We start from the raw sequence: 16703 nt of genomic DNA, 5'->3' as shown, positions 1-16703 counted from the left end.
AAAAAATCCCAAACATAGCGGGGGAAAAATTGGTTGAGATAAAAACAAATCCGCCAGACAACAGAAATACCGGTATTTTCTGTTTTGTTTTGTTTTTTACCGGACAGAAGAATCAATTGCCGGACTGTCCAGGTGAAAACCGCACACCTGGCAACCCTAACCCCATGCAGGGAAGGGGGAGGGGGCTTCCCTTTCCTCCTCCTCTTGCAAGGGATTCCTCTCCTCTCCCCAGCCTTTCCCTCAGGTCCCGCATGCCTCCTTAACTGTTAAGGAGGCACTGAGGCCAGTGTAGGGCTACAAGACACTGTTCCTTGCTGCAGCCAGCCTATTGCAGGGAAGGAGTTCTGGGGCTTGCCCAGATGTGGCCACCCCTTCCTCTCTAAATGCACCCCATGCGGGGAAGGGGCTGAGGGTGATTCTCTTCCTTCCCACTCCTGCAACGTATTCCCCTCCCCTCCCCACACACACCTTCCCTCCAGTCCTGCGTGCCTCCTTAACTGTTAAGGCTCCAGTCTGCCACAGGCTAGCAAGCCTATTCAGGGAAGGGTTGGGGGAAAGGGAGAAGCTGGCCCTGCTGTGGCTTCCCTTTTCTTCCAAAAGGTGCTCCATGCAGGGAAGACCTTGGGGCTTCCCTTCCCTCCCATTCTGGGAATGGATCCCCTCCCCTCCCCTCTCCTCTCCTCTTCTCTGCTCTCCTCTCATCCCACACACCTGCTCACTGCAAAAGGAGTTTTGCTGGCAGCGTCTGCAGCCGCCTGAACCTGGGAAGGAGCTACAGCCTCTTTCACTGCCACCTCACTGAAATACCGCAGGGCTCCAACATGTGGAGTTTCTCCCTCCACCAGATCTCCTGTGCATGCCTCTCCCAGGTGCAGGAGAAGAAATGGAAGTATCTGGCCCTGCTGCAGGGGAGTTTGGGGGAAGTTTTTAAAGTGGTCCCAAGAACACCCCACTCCTCCCCCCACCAGATGTAGCAGGGAAAAAATGTCCCCACCAGCCTTCCGTCCGAGAAAAACAGAAAATACTGAACATTTTGCATGTCTGGTATTTTCTGTGTGTTTTTTTTTTAACCAGACAAAAAATGCAATTACCAAACTGTCTGGGTGAAAACCGGACACCTGGAAACCCTAGACCTGGTCAACACTGGGCCAGTCTGCTAGTTCTCTATAATTCAGCTCTTTTAACTTATTGTAAATACTACCTATAAGTTCTGGAAGTAAAGCTATTTAACTAAAACTTGAAATGTCTATACAGTGCAGCTACAGATTTCTTTTTAAAAAGATTTTTTTTGAAGTTAAAAAGAGGCTGTTGAAAACCTTAGTCCAGGGGTGGCCAACCCATTTAACAAAGAGAGCCAAAACAGCAGTGGAAAAAATGTGAAGAACCGTACCAGAATTGTTGAGGGAAAAAAAAGGAGACTGCTCCTTTAAGAAACAAGCTTAGGCTTTTTGGCCATATAAAGGCTCAGTTGACAGGCGCCATTTTGAATCGCTGTCCCAGTGAGCAGAGGGGAGCTGGGGGTTGGGAGGGAGTTGGGGGCAGAGGCAGGGGCCATTTGGGGAGTGCAGGAGTGGCTTCGCGAGCCGCACTTTTGGGGGAGAAAAGCCACATGCAGCTCACAAGCCATGGGTTGGCCACCCCACCTTAGTCCATAAAATAGGAACACAAACCAACAAAATTTCCAATGTTAATATCATGATTTTTTGTTCAAAAAAATGGCATTGTATTATTAGCATTGTATTACATCAACTAGAATATCCATATTCTACTAATGAATTTTCTTCTGTGGTGTAAGTTGTAAGTTTTTCTAATATTCAGACTCAAGGAAGTGGGGCAATTAGTGACTTTCCTGGACAATCAGTGGGACCAGAAACTTAAAACTTCTATGAAATATAAGGAAGTGTCATGGCCAGGCCTGCCAAATCTCACTCATTTGGTGGGAGACCCCTTCATTTTGGATTAATTTTATGGCATTTCCAAGTATCTATCTCTTGGGGTGAAAGACTGAGCTGTGAGTTTTAATGAGGCATTTTAAAAGCTAACTGATAATATTTTTAAAATCACAGTCACTCAAACTGTCATAGCTTGACAGCCCTGAATGTCACACTGTAAAGCTTATAGCACATAATGTTTGAGAACCCAGGGTGAAAAATGTACCCACATAATTTTAGCTAGTTCTAAAAGTGTAAAGCACTTACCTGACAGCTGGCAACACACTCAAATACAGTTGGAAAGTAATGTTAATGTTGTCTGCCAAAACTGACAAATGAACATTTCCCCAGTCGTATTACTCAGATTATCTCAAACATCTATTAATCAAGGTTAACTCAAATACACTTTTCCCAAATATTTATGGTGCTTGTATTTCAAGACTGAGACAGTTCACTCAATCTGTGAACAGGACACTTTTTATGTCAAAATAAACCATCTGGCCGTACAACTGTTTCTAATTACTTTCCTGCCTAGTCTGTGAGCATTGGGGTTTGGCATCAGTCTTCCTCCCAGAGTGCTGCCCAAATCTAGCTTCCAGGCAGCTAATCAAAGGCACTTGAAGCACCAGGGGAAATAGCGTTGGAGCCGGTTTTGGCCAGCTCGGGGCTTTGCAAGCCCAGTGGGTCTGTCTGGCTGTGGGTCTCTCTTAGAGAGCTTCAGACTTCCTCAGTCACTGCCTCAGATCTAAACATGTGTGCACAGGGGTTCTTCAAGTTGGTGCTGCTGCTGGCTGCTTCGCTTCTAACTCTGCTGCCTGCCATTCCTCAAACTTTCTCCCTGTCCCTGCGGTAAGTTTGTCTTTTAAATTAATGGGTTTGTTTAGCAATTGCCTTATGGGCTAGGCTTTAAATGGTAACAAGTTGCCACAAGCAACAAAAATCTAAAATCTTTGTGTATATCATACAGTTAAGGATGGCATATTTTCAACCTGTTGTAAAAATATATTTTCAATCTATTGAAAATGGGTCACATAATGTATAATGCACACACACACTATGTGTGTGTGTTCATATCATGCAATTATGTGTGCACACTATTGTAGTTAGGATCACAAATATGTATAACATATTATCTTGGATCATATAGTTTATGTAGAAATGTATCTTGCATTATACATGCAAAACTTAAATATGCGGATGTCTAAAGGGAAAAGATAAAAGACTGTTCATGCTGGATCTTGATAAGTTTTGTACTCCACACTCCTAATTCACTGCCTAAATAGTCAGTAAATTCAGCCTCTACTAGTGCATCAAACATCCTGGATCTGGTTACATCTTGGTGTAATGGCACAAATCACCCAAAACTTAACTAACCAATCAAACAAACAAACAAAAAACCCACCAACAGCACATACAACCTACCCACCAGATCTGTCACATAGCTCCTGCTCCATTCAGCCATTTTTTTGTTCCAATGCACGCAAATTCTAATGCCTGAGGACCAGTGCAGATGCTATTACTGCACCAATAAATCCAGATCTCCAATAATCCTGGTGCATTGGTTCTGCCAGGGCCTCGATCTCACACTAAGGTCTAGACAGGTTTTTATCCCAAGAGTCCCTTTCCCTCTCCTCTAAATCCTAATGTCACCTCAGGCAACATGTTTAAGATGTCCCTGATGCATATTAAAAACCCAGAGCCTGCTGCACTCCACTATAAGAGCACTACAAAAATTCAGATCTGACATCTGGTTTCTGCTGGATAATGCCAAATTTGAAATGCTAACCAATAAATTGTACCATTCAATTAAAGAACAACTTTTGCTTCTATTGTTTTGAATAAATAAGTAAATAAATCTGGACACTTAACATACCCTGATACAAGAAAGCTGCAAAAACTTTAATTTGGCATCTGTACCCTATTTTTTGGCTTCATACCTGCCAGTTTTAATGTCTCAAATCCACCAGAATAATCCAAATCCAAATATAATGTATCATTTAACCAGGTCTGTCTATTTAATCTATCACAAATGTAATGAAATTCAATGTAATGTGTCTCAAGGGGATTCATATTAACCCATCTATTGACCGCCAGGATATCAAAGGGCAAAAGTTCGGGTGTTTTGAATTAGTAGCTTCTGTGAAAGCCCTCGTATGCTAAATCAATGGTTGTAAAACTGCAGCGAATATTAACATTTTTAAGAGTTTTTAGGTGATAGGTAAATCCACTGCCACAGTAAGTATCTTTGTATAAGCTCAGCTCTCATCCACCCAGTTAGGGGTGCCTGACTTTGGCTACAGCTGGTTGTCTTTGTTGTTCTCTACAGGAGTAGCTCCCATACTGCTTCCTCATGTAGACTGTCCCGGGCTGAGTCAGAACATAGGTGTCGTGTCCCTGGGGGAAAGGTGTGCAGCGGCAGAGGCCAATGCGACTGTGGTGTCTGCATCTGTCAAGTGACCGAGCCGGGCAAATACTATGGTCCATTGTGCGAGTGCCATGAGTGGGTGTGTGAGACCTATGATGGCGAGACGTGTGCAGGTAAGGACGCCACAGTATTCTGGGAGATTTCCCCAGAGTGATGAAGCTGCTGCCCATTAGGGGGCATGCTCCTGATTCTCTATGCACATTTTGCCTTTTAGTCGGCTGATAGCTTCTTGCACGAGAGGCTACTATGGGATATACACTACAGTTACAGATACGTTAGGGACAAAACACAGTTCCATTTTTAGAGTGTAAACACGACTATAAATACGCCCCGGCCATGGCTTTTCTCTGTTAACACAGCCAAGCTTTTAGTGGGGCTTGGGAATATAGTTAAAGGGTAATCTCTCCCACAAAATGCTGTACTGTTTTTTTTATGGGTCCCCTTGACTGATTGTACCTGTAGCCTAGATAAGCCCATAGGAAATTCCTGGGATTGGAGGCATTGCAAATTAGATAAATGAGCAAATCTTGCTTGTATTAAATATGTGAGTAGCTCTGTTGCTTTCATTGGGACTTCTTATGTATGGATGGAGAGCATGATTTGATCCTCCATATCAAACCTCCCTAGGGCCACACAGAGCTTTTTGGTGCCCGAGGCAAAATCCGAAACTGCCCTCTATTCACTGAACCAAAAAACCCAGGGCATACCAAAACAGGAAGGGGAGGGATGACTGGAAAGTGAGCATGCTTTGCCCTTACTCTACAGTAATGGCTGCTGAGCTGAAGGGCTCACCATTGGCTCTCCACTCTTGGGTGTTTCAGCCTGGTACATAGTATCATAGCATCACAGGTTTGGACTGTCTGCTCCTAATACTCCAGGGGCAGCCAGGCCAAAGCTGGCTGGCTCTGTGATCCTGTCACAATCACATTTGTTATTGTGAGCCCTTTCAAATGGGGTGAGGGCAAACTATCTCTTTTGTTGCCTTCCCTGGGCAGCCCTGCCTTTACCTAGGGCTATGAATTAATTCTGAGCACCCACGTTCACAGGTCAATTTTGGTTGCAAATAGCTTACAAAGAATGAAAACTTTACTGCTGAGGAAATATTTCTATAAGAGTTACCACATGAGTGGGTACCCTAAAAATGTGCCTCTTTTATTAATAACTATCTGTATGTTTCTTTAAGTATACCTTTACAAAATATAGACAAAGGCAGCACAGCCAAATTCTGCTTTTAAATATATGCATATTAATCCCATTGACTTCAATGGGAGACACATTCATGTACATTTCTGGGACATAATTTGGCCTGGTGATCATTGGATCATAGATCCAACTGGTTTGCATCTACTTGTGTCACTTATATGTCTTTCCAGCTGTCTTCGTTTAAGTTTCTGAACTGTTTTCATCAGATCTGGACATTTTTTAGCAGCTGCAGAATAGGATGTGAGAAAAGAAAAAGAGGAATAAATGTTTTCTTGTCACATTCCTAACGGGATCCACCCTGATGAAAGAGGGGCCACAAGGGAGATTTATTTCAAGTGTCCCCATCTAAACATCTTTAGCAACTTTGCATAAACGTGTCATCTTTTCAGGCCAAAACCCACAATTAGGTCAGTGGGAATGTTACAGGAATTCCGTTAGTAACATGATAATACAAATGCATTCCAGCAGTGGGCTTGGCAAATTTTGTAGGAAAAAAAATCCCTTATTTTAGCAACAGTGTAGCTAAGAATAAGAAGTCCAATAATAACATGAAAAGATCAAGAGTGGTGTTATAAGAAAAATATTTGTACTTGGCACCTGAGACCCAGGAGTTTCATGGAAAATATGCTTAATAAGCACCCTGCTCAACAGTGCAAGGTTAGTTATGCAAGTAATTTAGGGGAGCACAGGTACATTTCTTATGTGGTTTGTTCTCTAATATAGATTTTCTGATGCATCTTTATTTTTAAAAAGCTGCTGCTTGGTATTGCAGTTTCATTACATGTAGAAATAGGGTGGTCGATTGGAATGCTAGTGAAAGCTAATAATATTTTAAGATTTCATTCCAAATCCAACTGCTCTAAAGTTTTATTACTGTTGGCTTTTTTCCTCCCTGCTAATGCTACCATCAGTTGTTGAAAGCTGCATCAGTGGTTTACTAGGCAGAGGAGAACTGAGATTAAGATGCTTCTAACAATAAAAATAATATTTAACACTTGTGGCATGATACATTTTCAAATTTTTAATTCATCAATCATCTGAAGACATGACAGTGGACTTTTCTACCCTGAACTGTGAAATCGGGTGAGAACTGAGATGTGAAACTATTTAATCTCAGCCCTATACTTTAATTGCAGTATAGATAAGGCAAGAAAGGTGAAGGGCCTCATCTTCAGAGCTGCTCACCACTTACAGCTTCCACTGACTTCATCTGGAGTTTAGAGTGTTCAGAACTTCTGAAAATGAGGCCTGAAAGATTTGCTCAATGCCCAGTGGTCCCCAACCTTTTGGGACTGCCGGGCGCCCGGGGGCGGGGCCACTCACGTGCCGGGCACCCGGGGGCGGGGCTGCCCATACGCTGCGCGCCAGGGGCTGAGGCTGCCCATACACCACGTGCCCGGTGCCGGCGCCACCCATGTGCTGCACTCCTGGGGCCAGCGCCGCACCTGTGCCACATGCCGGGGGGGGACGCTCCTATGCCACGCGCCTGGAGCTGGCACAGCCCATGTACCACGCACCTGGGGGCGGAGCCGCTCATGTGCCGCGTGCCCAGGGGCTGCACCCGGAGGCGGGGCCGCTCATGTGACGTGTGCCCAGGGGCTGGCACTGCCCATACGCCGCATGCCCAGGGCCAGCACAGCACTTGCGCCATGCACCTGGGAGCGGGGCTACCCATATTTGCACACCCAGGGGCCAGCACCGCTCATGTACCATGTGCCAGGGGGCAGGGCTGGCCCCAATCACTTGGCGGGTGCACAGAAATGGCCCGGCAGGCGCGATGGCACCCACAGAAACTATGGATACGTCTACACTGCATGCTTATTTCGAAATAAGCTATTCCAGATTTTTTTTTTCTGAAATAGCTTATTTTGAAATAGCACATCTACACAGCAGGGAAGCCTCAAAATTAGTCCAAGGCAAGCTTCTCTAATGTGGACGTGCTAATGTGGAATTAGAGCCACAGGAAGCACTGGGGAGTCATTGTTTTGAATGGCCCTGGAGAGGAGCATCCATACTACTGCTATTCTGAAATAGCTATTTTGGAAAAGGCATTATTCCTCATGGAATGAGGTTTACAGAAGTCGGAATAAGCCGTCCGTTATTTTGAATGTATTTCAAAATAATAGAATTGCTGTGTAGATGCTCTCATTGTTATTTCAGAATAATGGCCGTTATTCGGAAATCATGCTGCTGTGTAGATGCACCCTATGACATATCTAGAGAGACCTTATATTTTATATTAAGATGGCAGAACAGAAGAAGTACATTTGAGATTATGTGCCCTCTTCGGTTCAAGGCTGGTGCATATCTATTTGAATTAAGCAGGAAAAAGAACCTCTATTAGTATGCATTAGTTTGTGATTATTGGTTTTGATTGATACTATGTTTTATTTACATTTTAATTTTTTAAAAAGATGTAACAGTAGCTTTTGGAGTTGGTATACCCTGACTCCTGTCAGGCTAAAGGCTCTACACTTATTCAGGCCTGTCCCATGTCATGTGACTAGGACCAGAAATAATGATGATGTGTGCATCAAATCTTTATTAAAAACCACACAGAAAGTTAACTGAATAAAAATGCAGTATAGCCTACTGGACAGAGAATAAGAGTGGAAGCCCAGAGATCCAACATTATAAGCAAGACTCTGCCACTGGCATGCTGTATGGCAGTGGTCCTCAACGCGGTGCCCGGGTTTGGGCCAAATTATGGAAATACTAAGTTGTGACTTTTACAGACTCATTTGTGTGTGAAGGGATATAATATTCTCTAGCTAATTTTATCATTAAAACTGATTGACGATTGACTGCTACAGCTTTGAGGAAGCTCTTTTAGAAGAATTAATGGATTTTAGAAAGAGTACCATAATAGGAAGAGGGGGTACACAGAACTCCTCATGTGTTCAAAAATAGAAACTCTCTTTATTGAACAAAACTTGGGGAGACTGTGAAAAGGAGGTGGGAAAGGGGAAGAGAGAGGGTGGGAGAGGAGAGGGCAACTAAAATGATCAGGGGTTTGGAACAGGTCCCATATAAAGAGAGGCTAAAGAGACTGGGATTTTTCAGGTTAGAAAAGAGGAGACTGAGGGGGGATATGATAGAGGTCTATAAAAGCATGAGTGGTGTGGAGAGGGTGCATAAAGAAAAGTTCTTCATTAGTTCTCATAATAGAAGGACTAGAGGACACCAAATGAAATGAATGGGTAGCAGGCTTCAAACTAATAAGCAAAAGTTCTTCTTCACAAAGCAAAGAGTCAACCTGTGGAACTCCTTGCTGCAGGAGGCTGTGACGGCTAGAACTAGAACAGAGTTTAAAGAGAAGTTAGATAAAGTCATGGAGGTTGGGTCCATGGAGTGGTATTAGCCAGGGGGTAGAAATGGTGTCCCTGGCCTCTGTTTGTGGAAGGCTGGAGATGGATGGCACGAGACAAATGGCTTGGTCATTGTTTCGGTCCATCCCCTCCAGGGTCCTAGTGTTGGCCACTGTTGGCAGACAGGCTACTGGGCTAGATGGACCTTTGGTCTGACCCAGTACGGCCGTTCTAAGCTCAGGGCTCAGAGTCGGGGGTCTCACTGGACCACCCTGATTTTCATGCAAACCTGCTCCTGGGTGGCCTGGCTGGAAGCTATCCTGCCCTAGCTGGCCACTTTCCTGTGCCTAGTGCGGACGTAGTGGATGAAGTCCACGATATCCGCATTAGACCAGGTGGGCGCCCGCCTCTTGCGGACCCGGGCAGGCTCCCGGGAGCCGCCAGCCTGGTCCCGGGAAGAGGCGGAGGGCCTGGTGGCAGCGAGTAGCTGGTTCGTGCTGTGCCAGGTGCAGGGTCTGCTGGCTGGGTGCTGGCAGGCTTGCACCTGGCACGGGCACCGTAGCCAGACCGTGCCCCTTTAAGGGCTCCGGGGCCGGGAGGGGGGCAGACCAATTTCCCTGGTGGTGCCCAGAGTGGCCACCTGGGAAAGCTGGGGAGGGCTAGCCTCCCACTAGTTCGAATTAAGTGGCTACACAGCCCTTAATTCGAACTGTCTAATTCGAACTAGGCGTTAGTCCGCGTAGAATGAGGTTTACCTAGTTCGAATTAAGCGCTTCGCTAGTTCAAATTAAGTTTGAACTAGCGGTTTGTATGTGTAGCGCCTATCAAAGTTAATTCGAACTAACGTCTGTTAGTTCGAATTAACTTTGTAGTGTAGACATACCCTAACTGATCAGTCTCAAAATGTAATTGCAAATGTTCATCTTTGAGAAGGTGTCTTTCCAGTGAGATCCAAGGGGGATTGGTTCTTGGCCCTACTCTGTTTAATATTTGCATCCATTACCAGCAGTAAAACAAAAGCATCATCAGCAAAGGTTGCAGATGACAACACATTGGGGGGATGGAAAATAATGAAGAGGGCAGCTCACTGATATGGAGTGACCCAGATTGCTTGGTAAACTGGGTGTAAGCATACAATATGTGATTTAATACAGCTAGGAACAAAGAATGTATGCCATACTTACAGGAAATAAATTCTATCCTTGATAGCATTGAGTCTGAAAAAGATTTAGGGATCATAATCACATTAATAGGAGCTCCCAGGGTAGCACTATGACCAAAAGAACTAATCTGATCCCGGGCTGCATAAACAGGGGCATCTCTAGTAGGAATGGAGAGATTATTTTATCTCTATATTTGGCACTCTTGTGACTGCTGCTGGAATACTTTGTTCAGCACTGGAGTCCCCAATTCAAGAAGGAAGTTGATAAGTTTGAGGATGTTCAGAGTAGTGCCACAAAAGAATGATTAAGGATTAGAAAATGTGTCTCAGAGTGATAAACTCAAGGAGCTCAATCTATTTATCTCAACAAAGAGAAAGTTAAGGGGTGATTTGATTACAGTGCATAAGTACTTACATGGGAACAAATATTTAATAATGGGATATTTAATAACGAGAATGGTGTAACACAATCCAATGACTAGAAGTTGAAGCTAGACATATTCAGACTGGAAATAAGATGTCAATGTTTAAAGGGGACAGTAATTAATCGGAGGATCGATTTAATAAACATTATTGTGGAGTCATCATTATTGTGGAGTCATTATTGTGGAGTCATCAGTTCCACGAGGAGTACAGATAGTTCGAACTACGTAGCCATTCCGAACTATCTAGCCCGTGCCGCGTGTAGCTGCGCGGCACGGGGTTCGCACTAGCCGGCTTTTAAAAATGGCGGCGCCGGCTTTATGCTAATGAAGCCCGGGAAATTCAAATCCCGGGCTTCATTAGCAAGTTCGGTATGCATACATTACCCCGCTAGTTCGAACTAGCGGGGTAGTGTAGACATACCCTCAGAGGTAGAAGTCACTGACTTTGTGTCTTTCAGAGACCTCTGTGGCTTCTGCAAGTGCAGTTGATCCCTGGGCATGTTGGAGCAATGGTCCTGAGGAGAATCAGAGCAGCAGGTGGCAGTTAGCCCTCATTGCCAGAGGAGGAGCCAGAAATTGGCTCCCGGAGGCCCCCAGAGCAGCAGTACCCTGGGGCCCCAACAGCTGCTAAGTTTTAGTGAGGGGTGTTTATAGTAAAAGCCATAGAGAGGTCATGGGCCATGGATTTGTGTTTATTGCCCATGACCTGTCTTTGACTTTTACTAAAAATACCCATAACTCGAATAATTGAACACTAAATCTGGAAGGGACCACGAAAGGTCATCGAGTCCAATCCTCTGTCCTAATGGCAGGACCCAGTACCGTCTAGACCATCCTTGATAGATATTTATCTAGCCTGCTCTTAAATATATCCAGAGAGGTAGATTCTACAGCCTCCATAGGCAATTTATTTCAGTGTTTAACCACCCTGAAAGTTAGGAAGTTTTTCCTAATGTCCAACCTAAACCTCCCTTGCTGAAGTTTAAGCTCATTGCTTTTTGTCCTATCTTCAGAGGCCAAAGAGAACAATTTTTCTCCCTCCTTGTGATACCCTTTTAGATACCTGAAAACTGATATCATGTTCCCTCACAGGCTGTGTCCAGACTCAGGGGTTTTTTCGGGAAAAGTAGCCTTTTCCCGAAAAAACTTCCCCTGCGTCCAGACTCAAGCCGCGTTCTTTCGAAATTATTTCGAAAGAATGCGGCTTTTCTTTCGATGGCAGTAAACCTCATTTCACGAGGAAGAACGCCTTCTTTCGAAAGTTCCTCTTTCGAAAGAAGGTGTTCTTCAATGTAAATAGGGCTTCCTCGAAAGAGAGCATCCAGACTCGCTGGGTGCTCTCTTTCGAAAAAGCGGATTGCTCTTTCAAAAGATCCGAGTGCAGTCTAGACGCGATCTTTCGAAAGAGGCTCTTTCGAAAGATGCTTTCGAAAGAGCCTCTTTCGAAAGAAGCCTGCAGTCTAGACATAGCCTCAGTGTTCTCCTTTCCAAACTAAACAAGCCCAATTCTTTCAGTCTTCCTTCATAGGTCATGTTTTCTAGACCTTTAATCATTCTTGTTGCTCTTCTCTGGACCTTCTAGAATTTCTCCACGTCTTTCCTGAAGTGTGGTGCCCAGAACTGGATATAATACTCCAAATGAGGCCTAATCAGCACAGAATAGAGTGGAAGAATGACTTTTTGTGTCTTGCTCACAACACTCCTGTTAATGCATCCCAGAATCATGTTTGCTTTTTTACAACAGTGTCACACTGTTGACTCATATTTAGCTTGTGGTCCACTATAACCCCTAGATCCTTTTCTGCAGTACACCTTCCTAGACAGTTGCTTCCCATTCTGTATGTGTGAAACTGATTGTTCCTTACTAAGTGGAGCACTTTGCATTTGTCCTTAGGAAACTTCATCCTATTTACCTCAGACCATTTCTCCAGTTTGTCCAGATCTTTTTGAATTATGACCCTATCTTCCAAAGCAGTTGCTACCCCTCTCAGCTTCGTATCATCTACAAACTTAATAAGCATACTCTCTATGCCAGTATCTAAATCACTGATGAAGATATTGAATAAAACTGGTCCCAAAACAGACCCTTGCAGAATCCCACTTGTTATGCCCTTCCAGCAGAATTGTGAACTGTTAATACTTACTCTCTGAGAATCGTTATACAGCCATGTATGCACCCACCTTTCAGTAGCCCCATCTAAGTTGTATTTGCCTAGGTTATTGATAAGAAGATCATGCGAGACCGTATCAAATGCCTTACTAAAGTCTAGGTAAACCATATCCACCGGTTCTCCCTTATCCACAAGACTCGTTATCCTGTTAAAGAAAGCTATCAGATTGGTTTGAAATGATTTGTTCTTTACAAATTTATGCTGGCTATTACCTAGCACCTTATTATCTTCCAGGTGTTTGCAGATGAATTCCTTAATTACTTGCTCCATTATCTTTCCTGGCGCAGAATTTAAACTGACTGGTCTGTAGTTTCCTGGGTTGTTCTTATTTCCCTGTTTATATTTGCCCTTTTCCAGTCTTTTCCAATCTTCTGGAATCTCTCTCTTGTCTTCCATAATTTTTCAAAGATGACAGCTAAAGGCTCAGATACCTCCTCTATCAGCGTCTTGAGTACTCTAGGATGCATTTCATCAGGTCCTGGTGACTTGCAGACATCTAAATTTTCTAAGTAATTTTTAACTTGTTCTTTTTTTAATTGTATCATCTAAACCCACCCCATTCCCACTAGCATTCACTATGTTAGGCATTCCTTCATCATCAGACTTCTTCGTGAAGACCAAAACAAGAAGTTATTAAGCACCTCTGCCATTTCCAAATTTCCTGTTACTGTTTCGCCTTCCTCACTGAGCATTGGTCCTACCCTGTCCTTGGTCTTCTTCTTGCTTCTAATATATTTATAGAAAGTCTTCTTGTTTCCCTTTATATCTGAAGCTAGTTTGAGCTCGTTTTGTGCTTTTGCCTTTCTAACTTTGCCCCTGAGTACCTGTATTGTTTGCTTATGTTCATCCTTTATAATTTGTCCTAGTTTCCACTTTTTATATTACTCCTTTTTAAGTTTTATATCATGCAAGGTCTCCTAGTTAAGCCAAGGTGGTCTTTTGCCATATTTTCTATCTTTCCTACACAGCAGAATAGTTTGCTTTTGGGCCCTTAATAATGTCCCTTTGAAAAGCTGCCAACTCTCTTCAGTTGTTTTTCCTCTTAGTCTTCCCATGGGTGCTTACCTACCAGCTCCCTGATTTACTAAAATCTGTCTTCCTGAAATCCATTTCTCTCTTCTACCTGTTCTCCCTACCATTCCTTAGCATCATGAACTCTATGATTTCATGATCACTTTCACCCAAGCTGCCTTCCACTTCAAATTCTCAACCAATTCCTCCCTATTTGTTAAAATCAAATCTAGAACAGCTTCTCCCCCAGTAGCTTTTTAAATCTTCTGAAATAGAAAGTTGTCTTCAATGCAGTCCAAGAACTTACTGGATAGTCTCTGACCTGCTGTGATAGACTAAATCTTAGCCTTATTTATAGGTACATTAAAAGTCAGTATGATATTCATCAATTTACTCTAAATGCAACACGTTCCCAGTGGCATCCATAACTTCAGGCCCAGGTAGAACACAGTCTACTGTACCTCATTACTTGTGGCTGATTGTTAAAGAGGTCTTTCAAGACTTCCCTAAGACACACAGCTCTTCTTAAGCTCTTGTATATGGCTGCTTAAACTTGTTAGATAGTTGCCCTACTGCCGCTCTCGAACAGCCACTTCCCCCTCTTTGCCTCCTGATTATTATGCACAGCACAACAGGTAGCTATAACCACTCAGATATTTTTCACACTGAGGTCATCTTGTGACTGAACACCCTTCAGCCTACCAAAAGTACAATGATCTCTTTCCTGCACCTGCTGAGCCAGTAGTTTCATTTTTCCTTGGTGCTGTCAAGGTGACTGGCAGACTGCTTCAGCGTGGATTAGGCTGGATCCCCAGAATCACTGCTGCCATTTCAACATTGCCAATGGTAATCTGCCAGTCAGGAAAGAATGTCCCTGCTTGCAGCTTTGTGAATAATCCTGTGTTATTAAAGATGCACATCTCATGCATCTTCCTTGAACTGCCCGCCCTGATAATGGAGATGAGTCCCCACTGATCCTCCAGCACTTGCAGATCAGTTTGAGGAATCTTGCTTTCAGGTCCCCAAAAGCCAGTTCTCAGGGAGAACCCTGCATGCAGGCCTCGGACTCAGTAGCTCCCCACATGGGGCCTCTCCTTTCACTGGTTGGCAAGGCTCCAGAGTGCCCAGAATAGCTTTTCACTCCTCAGCACCCTTGTTGGCCAGGCTAGTTCTTCTTCCCAGGTTTTTCCTTATCAGTTATTTATCCTTATCCTTGGAGCAGGCTTACCTGCTATTCTTCCCCAGGTGGACATGGGCTTCGTCCTTCTAAATAGTCCTTTCCTCTTTGCCTTTTGGTTTCCTAGGCAACTGAGTCTGCCCTTGTCTCCTTCTCCATACCAGGGACAGTGTGCCTCTCTCTGAACTGCCAGCATACAGATCCCCAGGAACCTAGGTAATCTCTGGGGGTTACATGCGTTTCTTATCTGCATTTGACAAGAAAGTATTTTTCTTCCCTTTTATATATACTCTTTGCCACAATTATCTATGCCTTTGTTATCCTGACTTTGTATTGTTGCAGTGTATTTTCCATGAGAGCACATTTGGAAACTGCAGTTAGTGGCATATGCAAAAGGTTGTATACTGAGCACCCTTTCCTGCAAGAAGCACACTGCACTGCTGCTTCTCTGACTAGTTAATTAGGAGTGAAAATCAAGGAAATGATTTGGCCCTAATTTATTTGAGTTTTGTTTAATTTAGGGACTGAGTTTCTCCCCAAGCAACTCAGTGGCATTTCTGGTCTAATGGAATCTGAACAAAATCAGACGGGGTGGGGTGTTCTCAGTGAGGGTGGATTTGGAAGTTGTTTTCTGTTTAGAGTTGCTTTCGTTTGAATTTAATGCCCTGGTTGTAACAAGTATTTATTCTGCCGGGCTTTTTCTGATGGTGTTGGAGAGCAGCGATGGGTGTCGAATGGGGTTAATTGAAGGTCAGACAGAGGTTGTGATGGAGAGAGTATAATAGAGACTATGCAGGAGTCTGAAATGTTTCCTGTGGATGTGTTTAAAGATTTATTCAATACAGTTTATTAAATATTACCTGTCTGCACTTCAGTAGGAACAAGATCAAGTCCTTTGTCCCTTTGAAGATAAAGCAACCATATCCACAGATTGTCAATTATTTATAGAAAATAACAATACATGTTTGATGACTATCAGTCAAAGATGGAACACAAGCCCTTATCCCTGCAACCCCATTTGTGTGTTAAATAACAGTGATATCATAGCAAGGGAAAAGTGCAACACAGTGCAGGTTTGGGTAAGTAAATAAAAGAGCAAATTTGTTTTAAAGTGTGTTCATTTGGAATTTTTATGCTACTTATCATTGGTGATATTTTTACATTAATTTCCCCCTCCCAAAAAAACTTTGTGGTTATCTTTTTGAGTTTTAACTTTGTCCTAAATAATAAAATTGTGTATACCGACTGTACTGTTTTATGAACACCTCTGTTTTATTATCTAGCTAATGTTTCTGTTGCTCACCTCAGCGGAATCCGGTGGTTCACTTAATACATTCTTCTGAACATTAATTTCCTTTACTCTTTTCATAAGTGAAAGAGATTCCACAAGCATTCCAATACTATCTGTTTTATAATCCTCTTCAGGGCACTGAACTGACTTCTGTGGTAGGATTATCTTTTTGTCTCTTAAAACTTTTATCTATGTAACTAGGCTCTGATCCATTAAATGCTCAGCTCTGGGCAATGTTTTTGTTATTGGGAGGCTGAGCAGTACCAGTCTGAGGAGGCCTGTGAAGGGAGTAAATGATCCCCTACCAAGATTTTTGCACTTTCTTAAAGTTCTATAGGCTGCGGTTTTGACACACAAAAGCTTATGCCCAAATAAATCTGTTAATTCTGTGACAGGATCACATCAGAGGGATATAAAAGAGTGCTCCTGTTGGGGTCTAGGAGGTGGGCAGGGATAAGCCTGCCCACAGCTAAAGGACCTTCCTCAGCCTACAGGGAGGATCCAAAGAGCCCTAGACTCCAACTGATTCTAGGGGACATGTAAAGAGAAAAGAAGGACAGAGGTGGAGGTCAAGGGGCTAAAACGAGGGAACTGGATGG

At 43.5% G+C, this 16703-nt stretch overlaps 1 protein-coding gene across 1 annotated transcript in view; it reads left to right on the top strand.

Annotated features, from left to right (window-relative positions):
- The first annotated feature begins 2536 nt into the window (after window positions 1-2536).
- Window positions 2537-16703, top strand: part of ITGBL1 (integrin subunit beta like 1) — a 261334-nt gene continuing 247167 nt past the window's right edge. The window contains exons 1-2 of the mRNA XM_075918746.2: window positions 2537-2780; window positions 4258-4469. Of these exons, the coding sequence (XP_075774861.1) occupies window positions 2683-2780; window positions 4258-4469 (310 nt within the window). The 5' untranslated portion in view covers window positions 2537-2682. The remainder of the gene's footprint in view (window positions 2781-4257; window positions 4470-16703) is intronic.

The sequence above is a fragment of the Pelodiscus sinensis genome, chromosome 1 (genome assembly GCF_052426305.1).
Source record: "Pelodiscus sinensis isolate ZL-2025 chromosome 1, ASM5242630v1, whole genome shotgun sequence".
Classification (NCBI taxonomy): Eukaryota; Metazoa; Chordata; order Testudines; family Trionychidae; genus Pelodiscus; species Pelodiscus sinensis.
The sequence above is the reverse complement of the archived record's forward strand: the minus strand, read 5'-3'. Positions and strand labels throughout refer to the sequence as shown.